This window comes from Sceloporus occidentalis, unplaced genomic scaffold (assembly GCF_023333645.1).
Source record: "Sceloporus occidentalis isolate IW3139 unplaced genomic scaffold, rSceOcc1.0.p SCAF_63, whole genome shotgun sequence".
Lineage (NCBI taxonomy): Eukaryota > Metazoa > Chordata > Lepidosauria > Squamata > Phrynosomatidae > Sceloporus > Sceloporus occidentalis.
In genome coordinates, this window is record NW_028317043.1 from 5,017,501 (window position 1) to 5,036,972 (window position 19,472).

The 19,472-nt window shown below is 39.9% G+C and overlaps 1 protein-coding gene across 1 annotated transcript in view; it reads left to right on the plus strand.

The window, feature by feature from the left end:
* Window positions 1-19,472, plus strand: part of LOC149287223 (dnaJ homolog subfamily C member 1-like) — a 60,886-nt gene that overhangs the window by 20,003 nt on the left and 21,411 nt on the right. The window contains exons 2-7 of the mRNA XM_089493199.1: window positions 2,739-2,840; window positions 3,220-3,266; window positions 11,212-11,377; window positions 14,080-14,177; window positions 15,816-15,909; window positions 19,335-19,425. Coding sequence (XP_089349325.1) covers window positions 2,739-2,840; window positions 3,220-3,266; window positions 11,212-11,377; window positions 14,080-14,177; window positions 15,816-15,909; window positions 19,335-19,425 — 598 coding nt within the window. The remainder of the gene's footprint in view (window positions 1-2,738; window positions 2,841-3,219; window positions 3,267-11,211; window positions 11,378-14,079; window positions 14,178-15,815; window positions 15,910-19,334; window positions 19,426-19,472) is intronic.

The following is a 19,472-nucleotide window of genomic DNA, read 5'->3' on the forward strand; positions in this document are numbered from 1 at the left end:
CCAATAAGTAACAAGTTTTTCTTCATCATGGTGCATCTGTCACTTTTCCCAAATTCTACGTTTTACAGCTCAATGCAGCGGTGTTTAATGAGCAATTAGTAGGCCAGCGTAACATATATAAAAATGTGTACTAGAGCAGCTGCCCTTCCAAAGTATTTCACAAGGATGGTTTTCTCGCTTTCCATGCTGTGATTTCACCCTCAATCTATGAATTTTTTACGTGCGCCCTTTAATATTTCTGTGGATCTCTGAATACGTACAGCTGCTGGGGGGAAAACACTATTTGTTTTCTGCAACATCTCTGTCCTTGAATACGTTGATGCTCCACGAGGATAAGCGTCATGGAAGCTACTGGGCCAGAAGCTGAACGTGTTTCCGAGTTTTTACAGTTTGATTAAACTTATGTCTATCCCATGCACGTTTAAATTCCCTCACTCCATTAGCCTCTACCACGTCTACTGCAAGGCTGTTCCACTTATGTACCACCCTCTCAGTATAGTAAAATGTCCTTGCCTTACATCTAACCCTCTGGTCTCAGATTATGGACTCTTGTGTGTGTATATATATATATATATATTTATATACGTGAATGTATTTTTGGGATTGTATCAATAGCAATACAGTTTGTCAGCTTAAATTATAACATTATGTTTTATTCATATCTTGTCTCTATTATACGTTTATTACCGTTATACAGCGACAGAGTTGAAGACCAAATGTATTGCCATCTTTCCATCTGTTATAGAATAGTTTGTTGATGGTTTTAGTCTTAGAAGGGAACAAATACATTAAATTTAAATTAAAACATACAGATTTAATTTTATTTTCAGAAATTTTAAACTGAAATGGATACAGTTCCCTCTGTAAGTTTATGAACATGTTACGTTGTAACTCAGCGATGTGCCGTTATTGTCTGCAGAAGTGATTCGATTTCATTTTCTTTTCTAGATTGTAAGCTTGTGAGCGGGACTCTCTTTACTAGATGTATCGGTTCACCTTAGTCTGACAATTCTAGTTTTCAGCGTGAAGCGCCGGCACCAGAGACAGACGCCTCACGCTCCCACCACTGCAGGCGGCAGAGCAGACAGAAGGGCTCCGAGCGGTTGCTAAAAAGGACCGCTCGGCACCCCTTGGGCCCCCCTGACTGGCAGAACTCCAGGGCCCGGCCGCAGTCGCGACCCCGGTAGTTCCGCCACTGCATTTGCCCCATTTGAAAAGGCATGGGGGAATCTGGATTTGCCCCTTTCCCTGCTTCCCAGCTCCTTAGTCTGATGAGACCCTGCATGCTCAGAAAGCACTCCCATTCATTTCTATGGGGAGCTTTTTCCTGTTTCTGATTGGTTGCTTTAAGCAGCCAGTGGTTGCACGGAAATGGGACCAGGTAGGAAAAGTAAGTAACTTTTTAACAGGTTAACGAACGCATATTCCGATATTTACAAAAAAGTTTAATATAGCGTATTTGCTCGATTATAAGTCGACCCTGATTATAAGACGACCCCCCAAATCTGAATATTAATTTAGGAAAAAAGAAAAACCCTGAATATAAGACGACCCTATAGGAAAAAAGTTTTACCAGTAAATGTTAATTCATCTAAACAATTTTTTTAATAAAAGCTATGATTGAGAAAAATATTTTGGTTTTATTTCCTTCTATTTTCCAACCTGCCCCCCAGTTATGCACATCTGCCCCAGAAATGCCTTTTAACCCTCTAAATGCCACTGTGCCCCATGATATGCCTTTTAACCCTATATGCCACTGTGCCCCATGATATGCCTTTTGACCCCCTATGTGCCACTCTGCCTCCAGAAATGCCTTATACCCCTATATGCCACTCTGGCATTTAGAGGGTTAAAAGGCATATTATGGGGAAGAGTGGGAGGTTTAAGGCATTCAGGAGGCAGAGTGGCCTATAGAGGGTTAAAAAGGCATTTCTGGAGGCAGAGTGGCATTAAGGGGGTTAAAAGGCAGCTGCGGGGGATCTGGATCTTAGTTGTCTCATAGTCAGACCTATTTGAGGTCTCATTATAAGATGAACCCTATTATAAGACGGGTATTTTTCAGAGCATTTGCTCGGAAAAAAACCTCGTCTTATAATCGAGCAAATACGGTACATTCTTTGGGTACGCTGTGCGGGACACTAAAACGTCTGAAACTCTTTTATATTTTAAATGTGTCTTTACAGTGAAACCTTTCTGTACCCGGTGTGCATAATGTTTTGATGTTTGCCCGAGTGTATAAACATATAACCTTCCCCGTGCCGTACAAATAATATAAAAAATACCGCAAACCTAGGGTTATGTGTTTCCGAGCCGTAAGCCAGCGGCGGCCTCGTGAATAGTGGTGTTCTGGCTTCTAGGCACTAAATTACATCTGTAGGTAAATGTTTTTTTTGGTCCTGGCCTTTGATGACTTTGTGATCTTTAGTGAGACTTTGGCAATCTCTTGATGCTTTTAAATCTTATCGAGGTTTAGTGGCTAATATTTTTGGTGGGTAATCATAATAACCTTGGCTTTGCGAGGGTGGAGTTCCACTATACACAGAGACGTAGTAGGAGAGTGAAATTAGGCCGAATAATTGTTCATTCATGTGGGTCACCGCCGTCTCGGGTTTCATTGCCTTGGGTCCTGTGCTTGGTTGGCTATCTCTACATCTTAACGAGGTTCTGGGAATTTCAGTTTCTTTACAAAGTTTGCTTTGTGCCTCCCTCATCGCCCTCCCACCTCTTCTTGTTTTCAGGATGCTTCATCTGCTGACATCAGGAAAGCCTATCGCAAGGTCTCCTTAACGCTGCACCCAGACAAGAACAAGGAGGAGAACGCAGAAACTCAGTTCAGACAAGTAAGTCGTCCATGTTATTAAGCGGAGGAGGCTTCAAGTTAAGAAAAGTTTATTTAGAAATAAAAATGAAAATTCGTAGTTTTGTTTTTTCTCTTGCGGTGTCCGAAGTTTATTAAGAACTTTGTTCGATCGCTAGTGTTGTCCATGTTGACATCCTTTGCTGTCATAGAGGTGCTTTCTTATATACGCGTAATGTGATTTTGGATAACGGAGCCGCGTGCTTCTATAGCATCTGGAAGGTGTGAGCGCGAGTGTATTTCAGGTGCAGAGTTTTACGGGAAGCCGACCAGGGATCCCCACTTTAATAGGCGAATGGTTGTGGTTAATGAGCAGACTCTACTGTCTTAACTTTAACTTTAATCAGATTACTTTCTTTTAGTTGGTGGCGATCTACGAGGTATTAAAAGATGAAGAGAGGAGAAAACGGTGAGTTTATTTTCCGCTGTATTTGCTGCATAGGATAATGCATAAACCTGCATCGTTTATAAAATGTGTTCTAATGCAAGATCTTGCTTCTGTTTTAAGCAATAATTACATGCAGATACATTTGTAAGTGTGTGTATGTATGTATATATATATATGTGTGTGTATATATATATATATATTTATTTATTTATAAATATATGCTTTTATGTGGGTGGGTGTGTGTATATCTATCTATATTATATGCGTGTGTGTGTGTGTGTGTGTGTGTGTGTGTGTGTGTGTGTGTGTGTGTGCATATGTATGTATATATATATATATATATATATATTTATTTTGCTTTGGTGTGGGTGTATATGTATATGTGTGGGGGTGTGTGTGTGTGTATATATATATATATATATATATATATATATATAAGTGCAGCCTTGTAATAAGGGCATAGAACTGTAATTGATATATTATAATTTTCTTACCGACCCATTTGTATTTTATTCTTCTAACTACATTTAACTGTATATCTGTATGTAATATGGGGATATACCAATCCCTTCAGAGGCTTGTATCAGGTATCAATCTTTGCTGGACACGATTACCCATATACTGCCTTTCCTATCCATAACTTCTTGTACAGATTTATCTATGGTTACGTATTACAGGCACATCTACTGATTACAGTATTGCTGCTTGTTGTATAAAATTACAGTATATCAATTAAAATGAGAGAGACATTTTGGTTGTTCCAGCAGCAGATGTCGGGATGTCTATTTATGTGCGTGGCATGCATGTTCTGTGTTAACGTGAAGTCCATTATATTCTCCGGAGCCGGTTTAAGACACACGCCGCTGCCACAGGAACAAACGCAAGGGCAGCATACCAAATCCTTCCTAAAGCCTCCCCGCTGAATTAATATCAGCTGTTTGCGAACATTAATTTCTTATTTACTCATCTCAGACACTTCATTAGACACACGTTTTGGCCGGGGAGCCTGGCACAGAACCCGCGCACAATACAAAGGGGAGAAAGCCTTAAAAGTGTGTGCTTTAACCTCTGCCAGCTACGAGATCTCTATCGGCCCGCTACAATATGCAGCGCAAAGAAACATTCAGTGCTAGTTCGAAGGCTCCTCCAAGGCGATTATTTATACATATTTGCCATAACTGTAAAGTACAATCCATCATTCTTCTGGACTCCACAGCTTTATAAAGAAAAAAAAAGAAAAAAAACCTGGCTCGGGTTACTTAATAAGGCTTTGTGGGGTAACAGAGAGAATTCGTCCTACACTGCGTGTGTTTAAAAAAACCAATGCATTTTGGTATAATATAAAAGCAGCTTCTAGTATCTTCTACTATCACAAGCATTTTCATTCTCCTTTTTTCTATATGTGTTTTCAATGCAAGTCCTTTTTTCTAGTTAATAATATTTTCTGCTAAAATCATACTTGGGGAGGAAAAAAAAAAAACCTAAATAACAAAGGCCGTTAAAAGACAGAAATGTTTTTTTGTTTTTTTTTAGTTTTTTTTTTTACACCGAGAAGATTGACTTATTTCTGCATGCTCCAATAGCCAAGGATGTCTGGCTTGTGTCAGGGTACTTGGTTTTTGGCCTTATGCCTTGATTTTGCCCCGAGGCCAGTAGTAATCCCCATAAATACTTAATCTTTAGGGCCTTTTTGGTAATTGAGATAAAATAAATATTACTGCTATTTCTTGCACAGCTTGGATAATTAAGCTTTGTTTCTAAGGGACGAAAGTGTTTTTAAAGGAACAAAATAATGAATTCTGGTTAGGATTTCAGGAAGGTGGCATGGATTCTAGAACATGGGGCAGACAGCGACAACTACTTATATCCGTTTTGCTAGCCTGCGTTTGTTTTCTTTCTGACAAATGTAGAAGCCCAACGTTCATGTGATGCCGCAGTATATCTATAAAAATAAATAATAGAATGGACTGTATGCGCACGTTTACACGTCTTGCGTTATAAACAATAGAATAGGTATCCTTTTGTTGGGTTTTCTGAGATAGCGAAACAATACTGTTGTGCTTTAGGGAATTAGTTCTGAGAAATTAGGTTGCTGGCCCCTCTTCGGCGTTGATGGGGTTAATCGGCACCGCGCATGCATGTTGGTGTGTGGGCATGCACCGCTGCAGATTTCTGTTCAGCCCAAAGCATGCCATCATCTCATGAAGCTCATAAAAGGGGCCATTGTCTCCGGATCACGCGGACGGCGGAGAGATGAAGGAAGCATTTTACTCGCTGATCAGTCGGCCTGATTGTGGCGGTGTTTAAAATTACCTCTTGCCTTTCTTGGGTGGTTCATATGACTGAAAAGCGCTGTGGTTTTTTCCTTCTTCTTCGTCTTCTTTCTTTTCTTCCAGCAGCCGTGATCTCCCAACCCCTGAGTATAGATGGTGACTTCACAGTTTGCTAATCACACGAGATGCAATTCACATTTCCACCGTAACTTATACAATAGTCATACAATATTTTATATTATCCGGTCCGTGGAAGCTCAAAACAACATTTCTTCTACACAAGCCTATAAAAAACATTCTCGCTGCTCTCCACATTATATATTTCTATTACAATGTAACGGATATTCTGCAGCTTGAATGGCAAGTTTAATGTGTATGTATATACGTGTGTGTGTTTTATATTATTTGTGTGTGTGTGCATATACGATATATATATATATGTGTAGTAGAAGTATTATTAAACACTCATCTACAGATACCAGACAAGCCAGTTGTTTCTCCCTCAGAAATCTCATGGTGCTGCCACAACCACAAGGGATTCTGGGTAGGCGCACGCAAATAAGGTCAACAATATAGTCTGGCTCTTATATATGTATAATGTACTGTACCTACCCGTTTGACATTCGGAAGGTCGGGATTTGGGTAACATTGTGGTTCCTTGATGTTCTTTATCATCATTACAGTTGTGGCTTTTGCCATAGTGACTGAATCAGTGTTGGAAAGTGAACTTCAAAGTTGGTGTATTGCCAGCAGAATGCGTGTGTGTGTGTGTGTGTATATATATATATATATATATATATATATATATATATATATAATATATATACATACATACTGTATAAACTCTTATTTGCTAAAAGGAAATAATGTATCCGTATCCCAAAAAAGTGTAAATGAACATACTCCCTTTTCCTGAGACTTAAACATAACATAATGTGCCGTTTGTTTCTCACATTCCATACGTTTATTGCATTTAACGCAACCGTCCATGTTACGCAGAAAACTTTGCAAGTAGGTGTGACAAAGTTTCTTGGACCCCTGAAAATGGGGTCATCCTGCAAGGACGTCCACCGCCCCCCCCCCCCCCCCCCCTGATACCACCACCAGTGGCGGCTTAAATGCAAACGTCTCTTTACACAGCTTCCCGGGCTCTTCGCTTCAAACCTCTAGGATTTCATTGACTTGCGGTGGAACTGACATTTCCGCTGCCAGTAATTCTTGTCCTGTATTTACCTGTAACAATGTGTATCTGTCTGAATAGCACTTCCTTCCTGCAGAATCCTCTGAAATTCACAAAGCTTCATTTTTTAAATGCCTTTTATGTAAACTTTATTTGAATCTAAGAGATTGTACGTTATTTATTGTTTTGTATGGCGCCATCATTTTTGGAGCGATGTACAACTTATAAACCGGACATAACAAGTAGTACATAACAATTTGCTCAAAGAGCGTACTGATACTTGATCCTTATATTTTTGTTTTTTCTTTACTGAGAGAGTGGTAGATAAATGGAATAGCTTCCTAGCAGAAGTGGTAGAGGCTAATACAGTACATGCATTGCACAGGCATAACTCTATCCTGAATCTAAGACGAGACCAAGGACTGATTAACATCTGTGTGTTTATAGCATTTTAATGTGTAATATGATGTAATAAGGGATAATATGATGTAATAGTGATGTTAATGACTGGTGACTATGGTGTCTTGCGTTGTAGCCGATCCATTTGAAATCCTTGTGCGGTTGTAAGGCTCTCGCTAACGGTCAGGGGTCATTAAGACCGATTTAAGCTAAAACCAGCCGGCTCCACAATGTCTTCTACAAAACATTCTCTCTACTAACGGGGCTTTCACATTCATAGGAGAAAAAAAATGGAGCTACATATAAAATGTGAAAAATATCTACATAGATTAAAAAAAAAAAAATAATAATAACATGCTCTCGTCCTGTCATTATTTTATTCTCTTATCAGATCTGAGTTGAATGAATCTGACATGATGTTGTGGTCTGGCTCAATACAGCCAGGCCTAAGTGTATTCAGGAGCAAACAGGTTAAATGGTTTCACTAGACTTGTGTACAGACTGAAGAGCGAGAAAGTATTATTATTTATTATCTTTTATTTATATGGCGCCATATCGGAGCGTATCGGAGAGTAGGATACAGGTCCCCTGCACCGCTGCGGGGGATCTGTATCCTAACCCCTGCTGCGCTAGACCCCGAATATAGGCCGCACCCCCACTTTAAAGACTTAAAGTGGGGGGGAAAAAGTGCGACCTATATTCGAGCCAATACGGTATATATATAGCACCATGAGATTTCTGAGGGAAAAACAAGCCTTCTGGCTTGTCTGGTGTCTGTAGATGAGTGTTTAATAATACTTCTACTACACCTTAAATTTAAGTGGAAGGGTTTCCATCACCTTTTACCCACCATAACTTATATATAATGTGTGTGTGCACGCGTGTGTATGTTTCCTAGTGTTTGAAAGAAAAACAAGTTTCTTCCATTAAAATAACATGATCAGAAATCCAGCACAGAAGGGGTTAATGATGTAAATGACTATTTTAGCTATTTTTGGCTGGTTTTATTGAGGCTTTTTATCACTCCTGTGTTCCATGTTGTGTTCGCTAATTTAAGTTTAAAAGCCCTAATTTATGGTTAGAAAACCCTTTAAAATTATGTTACAGCGAGACAAGTCCAGCTAAGTGACCCCAAACATTAGCGTGTGTATATAAATAAAATAATATATATATATATATATATATATATATATTAACTCAAACTTGATCTGTTTCCTTTCACTTACAGATAAGTTTCACAGTGTGATTATTATTGCTATTATTATATTTATGTGATGTGTGTAATGAGGAGGCGACTGGTCGCCAGTTGCTGTATTACCTTTCATTCCGATATATAATATTTTAATCTTTGCTCCACATCAGGGCAAGCTGTTCTTTACGTCCGTCGCCGCGCTTTCTATCGTTTTATCTGTTCCTTAATGTTGCGGCCGCAGTGACGCGGCCTCCCCCCCCGGCCCAGACGGCAGCGAGCCGGTTATAACGGCCGACACCGTCTCCTCAGGCCGGCCCGTTGCCCGAGCCGTGATGTTCATTGATAGTAAAATCAATGGGGAATTGATTCTGAGGATTAATCCTTAGAGACCGTTGCTCAGAGCAGGCGTCCTCGTTGAATAAAGTGCTCTCCTAAGCGTCTAATGCATTAAGTGTATACCGCATTAACTTTTCGGAGTCCCAAAGAGGTCAAAAACACATGTAAATCGATATTTCGCTGTCCTCACCGGCTGTACAGGAGTTAATATATTTGGTACATAAAATGTATTTTTTTTTTTTTTTTTTATTGATTTTTTTTATCCCCCCCCCGCCTTTATTTTAGAACTAGCAATTACACCCCCTTTCCCATCATAAATCCATTTAAAATTTAAATGTATAAATCAGTCTATTTTTCCCCCTACCAAATAACACTAGGTATCAATTTAATAATAAGTATGGAAGTAGCGACTGCATTGCTTGGATGTAAATTGATTTACATGTCAAGACTGGCAGTTTAGCAGCTGGGCTATTATTCCGCGATCGGTCAATTTACTTGAGAAAAACCTACTATGGAGTCCTACTGACCCGGCTGACAATATAGCCCCCATTTCTATTCCTGTAATTAGGCTTGCCGCTAACTCGGAATATTTTTAATTAAAATATTTTGGTCAATGTGTTGCACCAAATGAGGCTTTTCAGTGCCGATTTTAATTCTCGGGAGAGCGTGATCAGAATTTCCAATGAGCGCAGCTCAATGGCAGGTTAACAGGTTGTATGCCTCTCTAAAAATGCTCATCGCTCTCTTTATAACCCTGGTGTTTGCTGTCGATGAAATGTTTTTTAATTTGTGTGGTTTTTGTTTTTTCCTTCTACCCTTATTCAAACGGCATAAATCAGATTTTTCGTTTACCCATCAAACAAATCTGCAATAAACTGCGTTCCGTATTGGAGATCTATAGAACCCGAACACGAGCTGAAGTCACGCTTAATAGCGGGGGGGGGGGGGGAAAGCGCTGCTGACGCTAATTAACTCCTTGCTGTCAGCGGCACGTGAAGTACACACACGTTAGCAGCCAAGGCCTTTGAGAATGGCACGCCGGTAACGTTTGAGTTTTGGGTATTGTCCTGGAAATGTCGGAAGCAGATCATGGAAATAAGCGTCTTCTTTTCGCAAGACGCCCTCTCACCCTATGACATTTTTCTTTAACCCTGTCAGTGCCATACTGGGAGCTTCCTCCACTAATTGCACTGAATGTACGCATCATGGTTCTCCATTTCAATATTCTTTGTAATTAATGTGCTCATAATTCATCAGATCAGTGTAAACAAGCTGTCTACATGTGTATCATTCCTACATTGCTTTTATATAGTAACGTACCTGATTCTATGCGATATGCATAATGCACATACATCGTCGGGTTAACGCTTTCATGTTTATCAATTTGAAATATCAGACTAGGATCACTTTGCAGACGGCAGACAAAAGCACGTGGCAATGAAAGGAAATATCCAAATACATATACGACCTTAATAATACTGTCAGGAACCTAATAATAGCAATATATAATATTAATTGCCATCGTTTTATGGCACTCGCCATGGCCGTCGGGACCAGCGGAACCTGCACCGTAGTTTTACTTTGTGCTCCGCTTGGTGGATGTATACATTAAAATGTGTACCCGCTGGAAAGCCAGAACGGTCAAACTGTACCGTATGTCGGATATAGAATTTATTTTCTAACGTTTCTGCCCCCCTTTTATTTTTTGTATAAGGAGGGCATAATGCTGTGTTCCAAGCAACGGTTTGAGTTGAGCGACAAAGGCTTGATCCTTTAAAGAATGCGCTTCAGGTCTCTACCCCGTCTTGCTCTGACCTTTGTATTGAATCAGTATGTTACATGAGATTGGCTCGTGACAATGGTCCGCCATTCTGTATGCTGCTCGCTAATCAGAAGACTCCGCCAATAGGCTTTATTTGACAGACTACGTCTAGCTAGCGGTAACTTAACAAAGCACGCTTGGGTTTTGCCGTCTGCTAGAGATGGTGTTTTATGATCACAGCTATTGCTTATGAAATGTTGGACCAGGTAGTGTGAATATTTGCATGTATAAGAGTGTGACATTTCATAGTAACGTTACCTTCATAATGGATCATCTAAAATATGTGCGCATCTACTGTAGGTATATGTCCTTGTGAGTTTTGTACTGCTTATGACCTGTAGATCCATTGTATAGCACTGCAGAATATGTTGGCGCTATATAAATAAATATTATTATTATTATTATTATTATACAGGGATCCTCTTTTTTTTTTTTCCTCTTCATTTTTAAGATTGACAGTAAAATATATGTAGCATAAACATCTTGGTGCCAGAAATGTTCTGTATAAAAATAAATAAAATAAAAATCTGTGTGTGTATGAGCGTGTGTCTGTATGTGTATATGTATGAGTGTGTGTATGTATGTGTCTGTGTGTGTGTGTGTATATATATATATATATATATATATATATATATATATATATATATATATATATATATATATATATACACACACATAGTGAATCTGATTAACATTTCGCTGCCTGGTTCCTGCGTTGTTTCCTGGCCATTTGCTGAAGCCTGTCAATCTCTCTGCTGCTGTAGGTACGACGATATCCTTGTTAATGGCCTCCCGGACTGGCGACAGCCTGTGTTCTATTACAGGCGGGTGAGGAAGATGAGCAATGCAGAGCTAGCATTACTTCTGTTCATTATACTCACAGTGGGCCATTATGCCGTGATTTGGTCCATCTACCTGGAGAAGCAGCTGGTGAGTATTCAGAAGAAATAGAAATCTGAAAAAGAAATCATTATTTCTAGCTGTCATTTTGTTTTAATGCATTGTAGGAAATATAGAATGGATTTTTGTTTTAAAAACCTGTAAATATATGTTGGTGTCCTGTAGCTCAATGTTATAGGAAATACAATCCTTGGGTGCATGTTTTGCATTGAAGGAAATGCACTTATTTGTAGTAGAGAGCTTAAGTCCCTGGTTTAGTTATATATACACACAAAATCAGTAATAAGTAGTGAAAAGTATAAAGAAAGAAAAAAACACATTTCTAACACTGAAATTTAAAAAAATCGAAAAAATTATAAAAGTCACTCAATATCCTATGAGCTATATGTGTGCTCAGTTTAGTTTTTAGATATGGGGAGGCCTTCTGTTTACTTATGGCCGGAATAAGCCAGAGTGTGTGTGTAATATATATATATACCGTATTGGCTCGAATATAGGCTGCACTTTTTTCCCCCACTTTAAGTCTTTAAAGTGGGGGTGCGGCCTATATTCGGGGTCTAGCGCCTGACGCCGCCGGGCAGGCAGCGGGGTTAGGATACAGATCCCCCGCAGCGGTGCAGGGGACCTGTATCCTACTCTCGGATGTGCCCAGACAGCCTCCCCTGCCAGCACTTCCCACGGGGGGGGGGTACCGGCACGGGAGATTGTTAAAGCACATCGTGCAGACGTGCCGGCAGCGGAGGTTGTTAACGCTTGCATCGCCGGTGAACGTCTGCATGATGTACGCTAACAATCTTCCTTGCCAGCACTTCCCACGGCAGAAGTGCCAGCACCGGAAGTTGAGTACGCGTACTGCGTAGCTGTCCCCCGCCGGCCCCGCAAGACCCCGGGGAGTCTGCACCGGTAAATCTAGGGGGGGGGACCTCTTGGGGGCAGAGTGGCAGCATATCTCATGGGGGGGTAGAGTGACAGTATGTCTCGGGGGGGGGCACATCTCGGGGGCAGAGTGCATATCTCAGGGGGGGATAGAGTGGCAGCATATCTCATGGGGGATAGAGTGGCAGCATATCTCAGGGGAGGATAGAGTGGCAGCATATGTAAGTTTTTTGTTTTTTTTACTAAGAATTTTTTTTCTTTAAAAAAGCACCTAACTTTTAGGGTGCGGCCTATATTCGGGTGCAGCCTATATCCAAGCCAATACAGTATATATATATATTGTATATATTATATAGTGTGTGTGTTGTGGGACTTCCCTAGGACAGAGTCTTCAATGTGGTGAACATACTACCAGGTCATACTACCAGGTGTTAACTCCGTTGACTTCTGATCACTCTGGTAGCAGCCGGTCAGTATAGATATTCCATTAATTAGACATTAAGCATATGATGTATTACTCCGATGCACTTGTCAAGAGTTGTAACGATGTTGTGGATTTACACACTAATATCCCTCCATACCCTTAAATTTTAAACGTTTAAAGGCAGACACTTGTTTTTTGGGGGCAGTTAGAGGCAGGGACATGGAGAAGTTGCCCCACTGTGGCTTTATGTGACCCACACCCTCCAGCGAAACATTCAGTGGGCACCGTATTTTCTGCTAGTTCCATCAAAACCAAAGGTCTGCTGAATGTTTTATATACACATGTGGTAGGGCACGGGGAGGCCAAGGGACCTTAGTGTCAAAAAAAAATAATTGACATGCCCGTTCCTTTAATTGCCACATTTGCCACTCGTTACTCTTCCGCTTGCGTCGCCCTCCACTTTGTGCTCTCCGAATTCCTCTAAGAGCTTTCACGGCTTTAATTCGCAGCACTTTGTTAATGCTTAATGATATACTTTGGAGTGTGTGGCTGTTTTTTGAATCAATAGACAAATATCCTGCGCAGGCTGCACACCAACATCGGTTACAACGGCTTACCAAGAGAATGCTTTCTCAGTGGCCCCAAAGTGTTTGAGATTCCAATTCTCAGTGTAAAGGGGTGCGCCACTTTAACGTATTTCACCATCGAGACACTCGTACGGCAGTACATCGAAAAAAAACAGTCTTCACATCATAAAGTAACCTGATTATTAAAGATAAAATTAAAGCGTTCTTCATTGCTTATTCATGCCACTGGGCAGATAATGCGTTTTACATTTGAAATGAATTAATAAACTATATTAAACTGCTGTGTAGTTTTTGAATAAGTCGGAATCGAAAAAAAAAATCTGTATTTTACTAAAATAGTTATATAAAGTTGTAATAACACGTTTCCACTTCAAGGTGGTCTTCCAGTGTTAATGATTTAAGGTTCTCCATTGAAGATGGATTATAGGTTAGGACATTCTGGGAAATACTTAAATTTGGATTTTTTTTTTTCAATTTTTATTTTAAATGCGTTACTCCCAACAACAATTGTTGTCACTAATATCAGATTAAAAATGTTTTCCAAGATATTTCCTTTTTTTTTGTTGTTGTTAGGCAGGTACATATTGGCCATTTGTGTTCTAGTTATGTTATTCTTGCCTTTAGATTTCTGAAATACTTGATTGATTTTGCAGTTCTTTGTATTTGTTCTTTTGTGTTCAGTTAAAATTTGCTGCGCATTTAAATATCTTCAAATAATTCTGCAAACAAAATGTCACCGTATTTCTTGTTGTTCTTAGTAATTGATTTAAATAAGTATATGTCGCTGTTTGTGTGTATTGGTAATTTATGCTAAAAGTGATAGATTGCTGATGATGTGATTTAAGGATGAACTTCTTAGCAAGAAGAAGAAAGAGAAGAGGAAAAAAGCCGGAGGCAAAACGATAGACGAAGGAAAATCCGGTCTCCTGGAGAAAAATGAAAGGTAAAATTTAAAGCAAGTCTGGCCTGTTCCATTTTTGACGTTTCGCTACTGATGATGTAATACAAAAACAGAATTAAACAATTTACTTTTGCTCCAGAAATGAGCGATATGGTAAAGACCGTTTTATTTTAGGGGTGCTGAAGCTAACTCAGTCTGTAGAGGCTTTGACGTAATATGGCACTAACAGTTTCACTCCAATCCCAGCGCGCTCCTTTTCCAAGAGTAGCTTGAATGACCCTGTATAAAGAACACTTAAATAAGAGACATTTCTTTAGCCATATTACTAATTGATCTATGCATTATGCAGGGCAAGCTCACCCGTTAACTGCAGGCAAAGTAGCCAAGCATGTCCCTTTCATAATGCATTGTGAATTCAGAGAATTGAAACTACGATTCTCCTGCCAACTCCCACTTAAGTGAATATAGCCAAAAGTGATCATTTTTGTTGAGCATTTCTACCTTTTATTTCAGCATTTCTGTTAGGATGAAGCAAAAATAATAGTTTAAACAAGTGATTACTTTGTTCTCAAAGTTGATATGAAAGCTCTATTGCTCGCACATAAATCTATGATAGGTAATGGCATTCAGAATCCTGAAAGATAAAACCATTTTTCCTATTGACTTTTTCAGAGAATTAAAGCATTTTTAAATAGTTCACCCAGCAGGAGCAGGAACTGGATCAATGCGAAAGGGAGATCAGAGGCAGGTCTGCCTGTTTTCTATTCTTGTGACATCAGTGAGTAATGCTCCACTGAACTGTCGATGACATTAATGTTTTTCCCTTTTCCCCTCTTTTTTTTTTTTTTTTTTCTTCAGCTTTCCGTACTATTCATTTAAGATTGATTTTCTTAGGCTATCCAATATTTTTTGTTGTTTTTTAAGAAACCAGCACTGGTGTTTTGTTCAATTGCTAGCCTCCACTACCCTTTGTAGAGGCCCTGGCATGGTTTAAATTTCTCCAGTCCAATTTTCATGTTAAACGCATGTTGGACTCCGTTTTGCATCGAGTGCATTCTTTAGTTACTCACCGTCTCATATAACTCCTCCCCCAGCTGGCGCTACTGAAGCCAGGAAGCATTCATCAGTACACTTCTTGCACATCCTCTGTAGCACTTCCATTCTAGTGAGAGTATCAGCAGCCAATCATGTATGCTTGCTGAACACCTATGTTTTGCTAGCACACACACGATTGGCTGCTGCTACTCCCACTGACTAAAATAGGAGTGCTACAGAGCATGTGCAGGAAATATGCTTCCTCCATACACTTCCTGCTGTTAGCACGTGGGTCTAAAACCCAAGTGGGAAGACACTCCAGTCTTCATGTGCACGTTAATGCATATGATACCTGTGAGATCCCGTTAAGTGATGGTGTCCTCCTTGCAAATACATGAGGTGAGGGTTCTGCGGAATTTCCTCACAATTGGTGAAGTTGCTTAGAGGATAGCGTAAAGTATTCCTCGCAACCTGCAGGTAATGTATGGCCGTTGGTCTATGTAAAGATGAAAATCTCTGCTACAACATACAGTGCCTGATGAATGTACCTTCCCTTGGAACATGCGTCTGAGTCCGTTTTTGTCATTTGTCGAGTTAATTACTGGATGTTATGTGTAGGTGATTTTCTACTCCGTTCCATTACAGAGTCAGTGAAAAACCCCAGTGGATGGACTTGCTCCCTTTCAAGCTTGGGATCTGGTTTTATCACTCGGTCAGATCGCTGCCCCAGCTGCTCCAGGTCGGTACTAGATTTGGCTTGAAGGCCAACATTTGATTTTGCTTTCTAATCACGTTATTGAACATGTGCTTTTTATTGCCTGGAAGTGTTTGGTCACTAATACCCGGCACTTTAATATTTAAACATGTGTGTTTAATAGCGCTGCACTTCGCTTTTGTGTTCCCTCATAACATTTATTATGATTGGTATTTATCAGGAGGGATTTCTTCAGCCATCGTATTAAAATCTCTTTCTCTTACTTAATTTACATGTGTTTAATTACTCGACACATGTTCGCAATTGACCTTTTTGAAAAGGTGTTTCCCCAGTGTTATAATAACAAGTACTCCGAGGCTGCATTAAGGTTCCACTGCATGGCTGCTAATAGATTAATGACACCCCAGCAATGGACTGTTGAGTTAAAGTCTTGCCTGCTGGATATTTGTATTAATTAGTTTACCTTCAGCAGTTAAATATACTTTGCGGTTTGTTCAGCGAAGCCTGTGCTTTTGGAAAGTCAGGAGGGTGAGACTGTCACGTTAATTCAGTTTACAGTGGGCCCCGAGCTCCATGGTACCATGGTGAATTCAATTTGCCATCAGTTTAAGAACTTGCTAAAGCACTTTATTTTTTTTATTTTTTACCAGAGTCAGAGGTTTTGGGGGACCTCCGCCAAGTGGGAGCCAAGCTTGACCTTTAAATTTGAATCGCCCAAGTGGAAAAGCTTGAGCTCAGTGAGCTTCTTGGGTCAAATCCCAAGAATGACCATCTTTATGTTCTTGTAGTAGTTTTAGACATTCAGTTGTGATCAAAAGTTTACATAACTTGGAGAATTGGTAATATATGTACCATTTTTAAAGAAAACGTGAGCGAGCAGGCAAATTACAATTCTTTTATTTAATATGGGATTCATATTCAACTGTAGGTTATTGCAGAATGGCACAATCATAAAACAAAAAATGGCAACAAAGAACAAAACAAAATGACCCCTGTTCAAAAGTCTGCATACCCTTAAAACTGTATATTGCCCCCTTTAGCATCAATGACAGCATGCAGTCTTTTGTTATAGTTGTCTACGAGGCCCCAAATTCTTACAGGTGTTATATGTGCCCATTTGTCACGGCAAAATGCCTCCTCTCATGCAAAGTCTTGGTACGAATAGCTTGAACCGCGTGTTTAAGATCTCCCCGGAGTGGCTCAATGATACTAAGGCCATGAACCTTCACCTTTTTCTGCTGTAACCACTGGAGGGTCAGCTTGACATTGTGCTTAGGCTCATTTTGGTGTTGAAAAGTCCAAGAGCGTCCCATGCGCAGCTTTCATGCAGAAGAATGCAAATGGTCTGCCAGTATTTTCTGGTAACATGCTGCACTCATCTTGCCATCACCTTTCACAAGAGATTCCCAAAACATCAGAGAGCCGCCGCCATGCTTCACAGTGGGGATGGTATTCTTTTAGCTATAGGCCTTGTTGACCCCTCTCCAAACATAGCGCTTATGGTTGTGACCATAAAGTTCTGGTTTGGCCTCGTCAGAAGCTGTGAGGGGTGTCAAGGTGTTGTCGGGCGTATTGTAACCGGGCTTTTTTGTGGCAACTGGACCATGAAACTCATTTTTGTTCCAGTATCGTCGTATTGCGCTCCTTGAAACAACCACACAGTCTTTTTCCAGAGCAGCCTGTATTTCTCCTGAGGTCACCTGCGGGTTGTTCTTTGCATCCCCAACAATTCTTCTGGCAGTTGTGGCTGAAATCTTTCTTGGTCTACCTGACCTTGGCTTGGTATCAAGAGATCCCCAAAGTTTCCACCTCTTAATAAGTGATTGAACAGCACTGACTGGCATTTCAAGGCTTTATAAAGTCCCATTACCTTGTTACCCAGGTCTTTTAATAGTTTTTTTCTACTCCCCATGGCTCAGTATCTAGCCTGCTCAGCGCATCCATGTGAGAGCCAGCAAACTCATTGACTACACAGACACTAATTGCAATTTAAATAGCCACAGGCGTGGGAAATTAACCTTTAATTGACATTTTAACCTGTCTGTGTCACATTGTCTGTCTGTAACAAGGCCAAACGTTCAAGGGTATGTAAACTTTTGATCAGGGCCATTTGTTGGATATCTTATTATGATTTAAAAAGGAGCCAAATAACTATGTGATGATAAATGGCTTCATATGATCACTAGCCTTAAATAAGAGGGTTATAATATTTTTAAAATCAATGCCAACATTTCACAAGTTCTGCCAGGGTACGCAAACTTTCAAGCACAGCTGGATAAGACGCAAAAATTGTCCGGTAACAGCGGCTGTCGCTTAATTATTCTTTGTCCTTGGTTTGACCTTCTGGCAATTTCAGTACATTTTGCCTCCTCGAAAGGTTCAAAACTATTAAAGCGGGCAGATATTTGTGCCGATCAAAAGTAAAATTCATTCAAGACTGGTGAAAGTTGCAGGCTAAAAGTGATCGGTCCTTAAGTGCTACTCGAGGAAAAATGTTCCCCGAGATCTGAAATCTAAATCACAGCTGGGGGCCAAATTATTGCTTAAAAAAATCGTTTTACCTTCCAAGAAGAGCCACGTAGCTTTCATTGGAATGTTCCAAAGCTGTTATACAGCCATTTGCCATTAAGAAGCTTGTTATTGTGGCTTGTAAGATGCTAGTCGTTTTTTGTCGCACCCTTTTCAGAAACCCACAATTAAAATCTTGGGCTCCAAATGCGACGTGGAAACGAAAAAAAGTGTTTTACTTCTTGGGTGGCTCTGTACCTCCGTCTAAAAATGAGAAAGGGACTTTGTCAACCTTGCATTGTATGATGAAGAGTCCTAATTGCCTACAAAGTGGCATTTCTTTTGTGCCGTCCCATGAGAAGAGTGCATGCTACGGCGTTGGTCCTACTGCAAAGAGATAGGAAGGACGGTTTGGAGCAGCACTATTCTTTCCAAATTATTTCTCACCCATAGCTTTTCGGACACGATTATTTGACATATTCATAAAGGAACAGGAGATGACGCAGAATCTATTTCAAAATGTCAGTTCGAATTTTCATATGCCACGTGACTACTCGGAGCAGCTTTGCAGATAAGATCCGGGGCTTCATTGATTCCGTCAAATAGTTTCATAACGTGTATCATGTATCTCATATCTCATTTCAACGCTACCTTTTTTTTTTTTTTATCTGATGGCGTAATCAGGGAATATTCAGGTGACCTATAAACTACCCTTTAGAAGCCACAAGGGTGCTAAATCCTAGCTTGAGACGGGTGCTATATCCTAACCAGGAAAATAAATATAAAATACTCATTCCTGACATGAATATTTACAGTTAACAAAAAAGTCAGCTTTTCAGTAATCTTTAATGCTATACCTATTATTAAGTATTTATTTGTTGATATGTATAACTGATTTAATTTGCAGTGTTGCTTACGTATTTTTTAATCGCATTCTATAGGACGCTAAAGATTTGTACGCAGAGTACAAAGCGAAAAAAATTAAAGAAAAAGAAGAAGCGGAAGCCCAGGCTCAACTGGAAAACATTTTGAGTGAGTTCATTAACCTATTTCTTCCAAAGTCTATATGTAATTGGTGC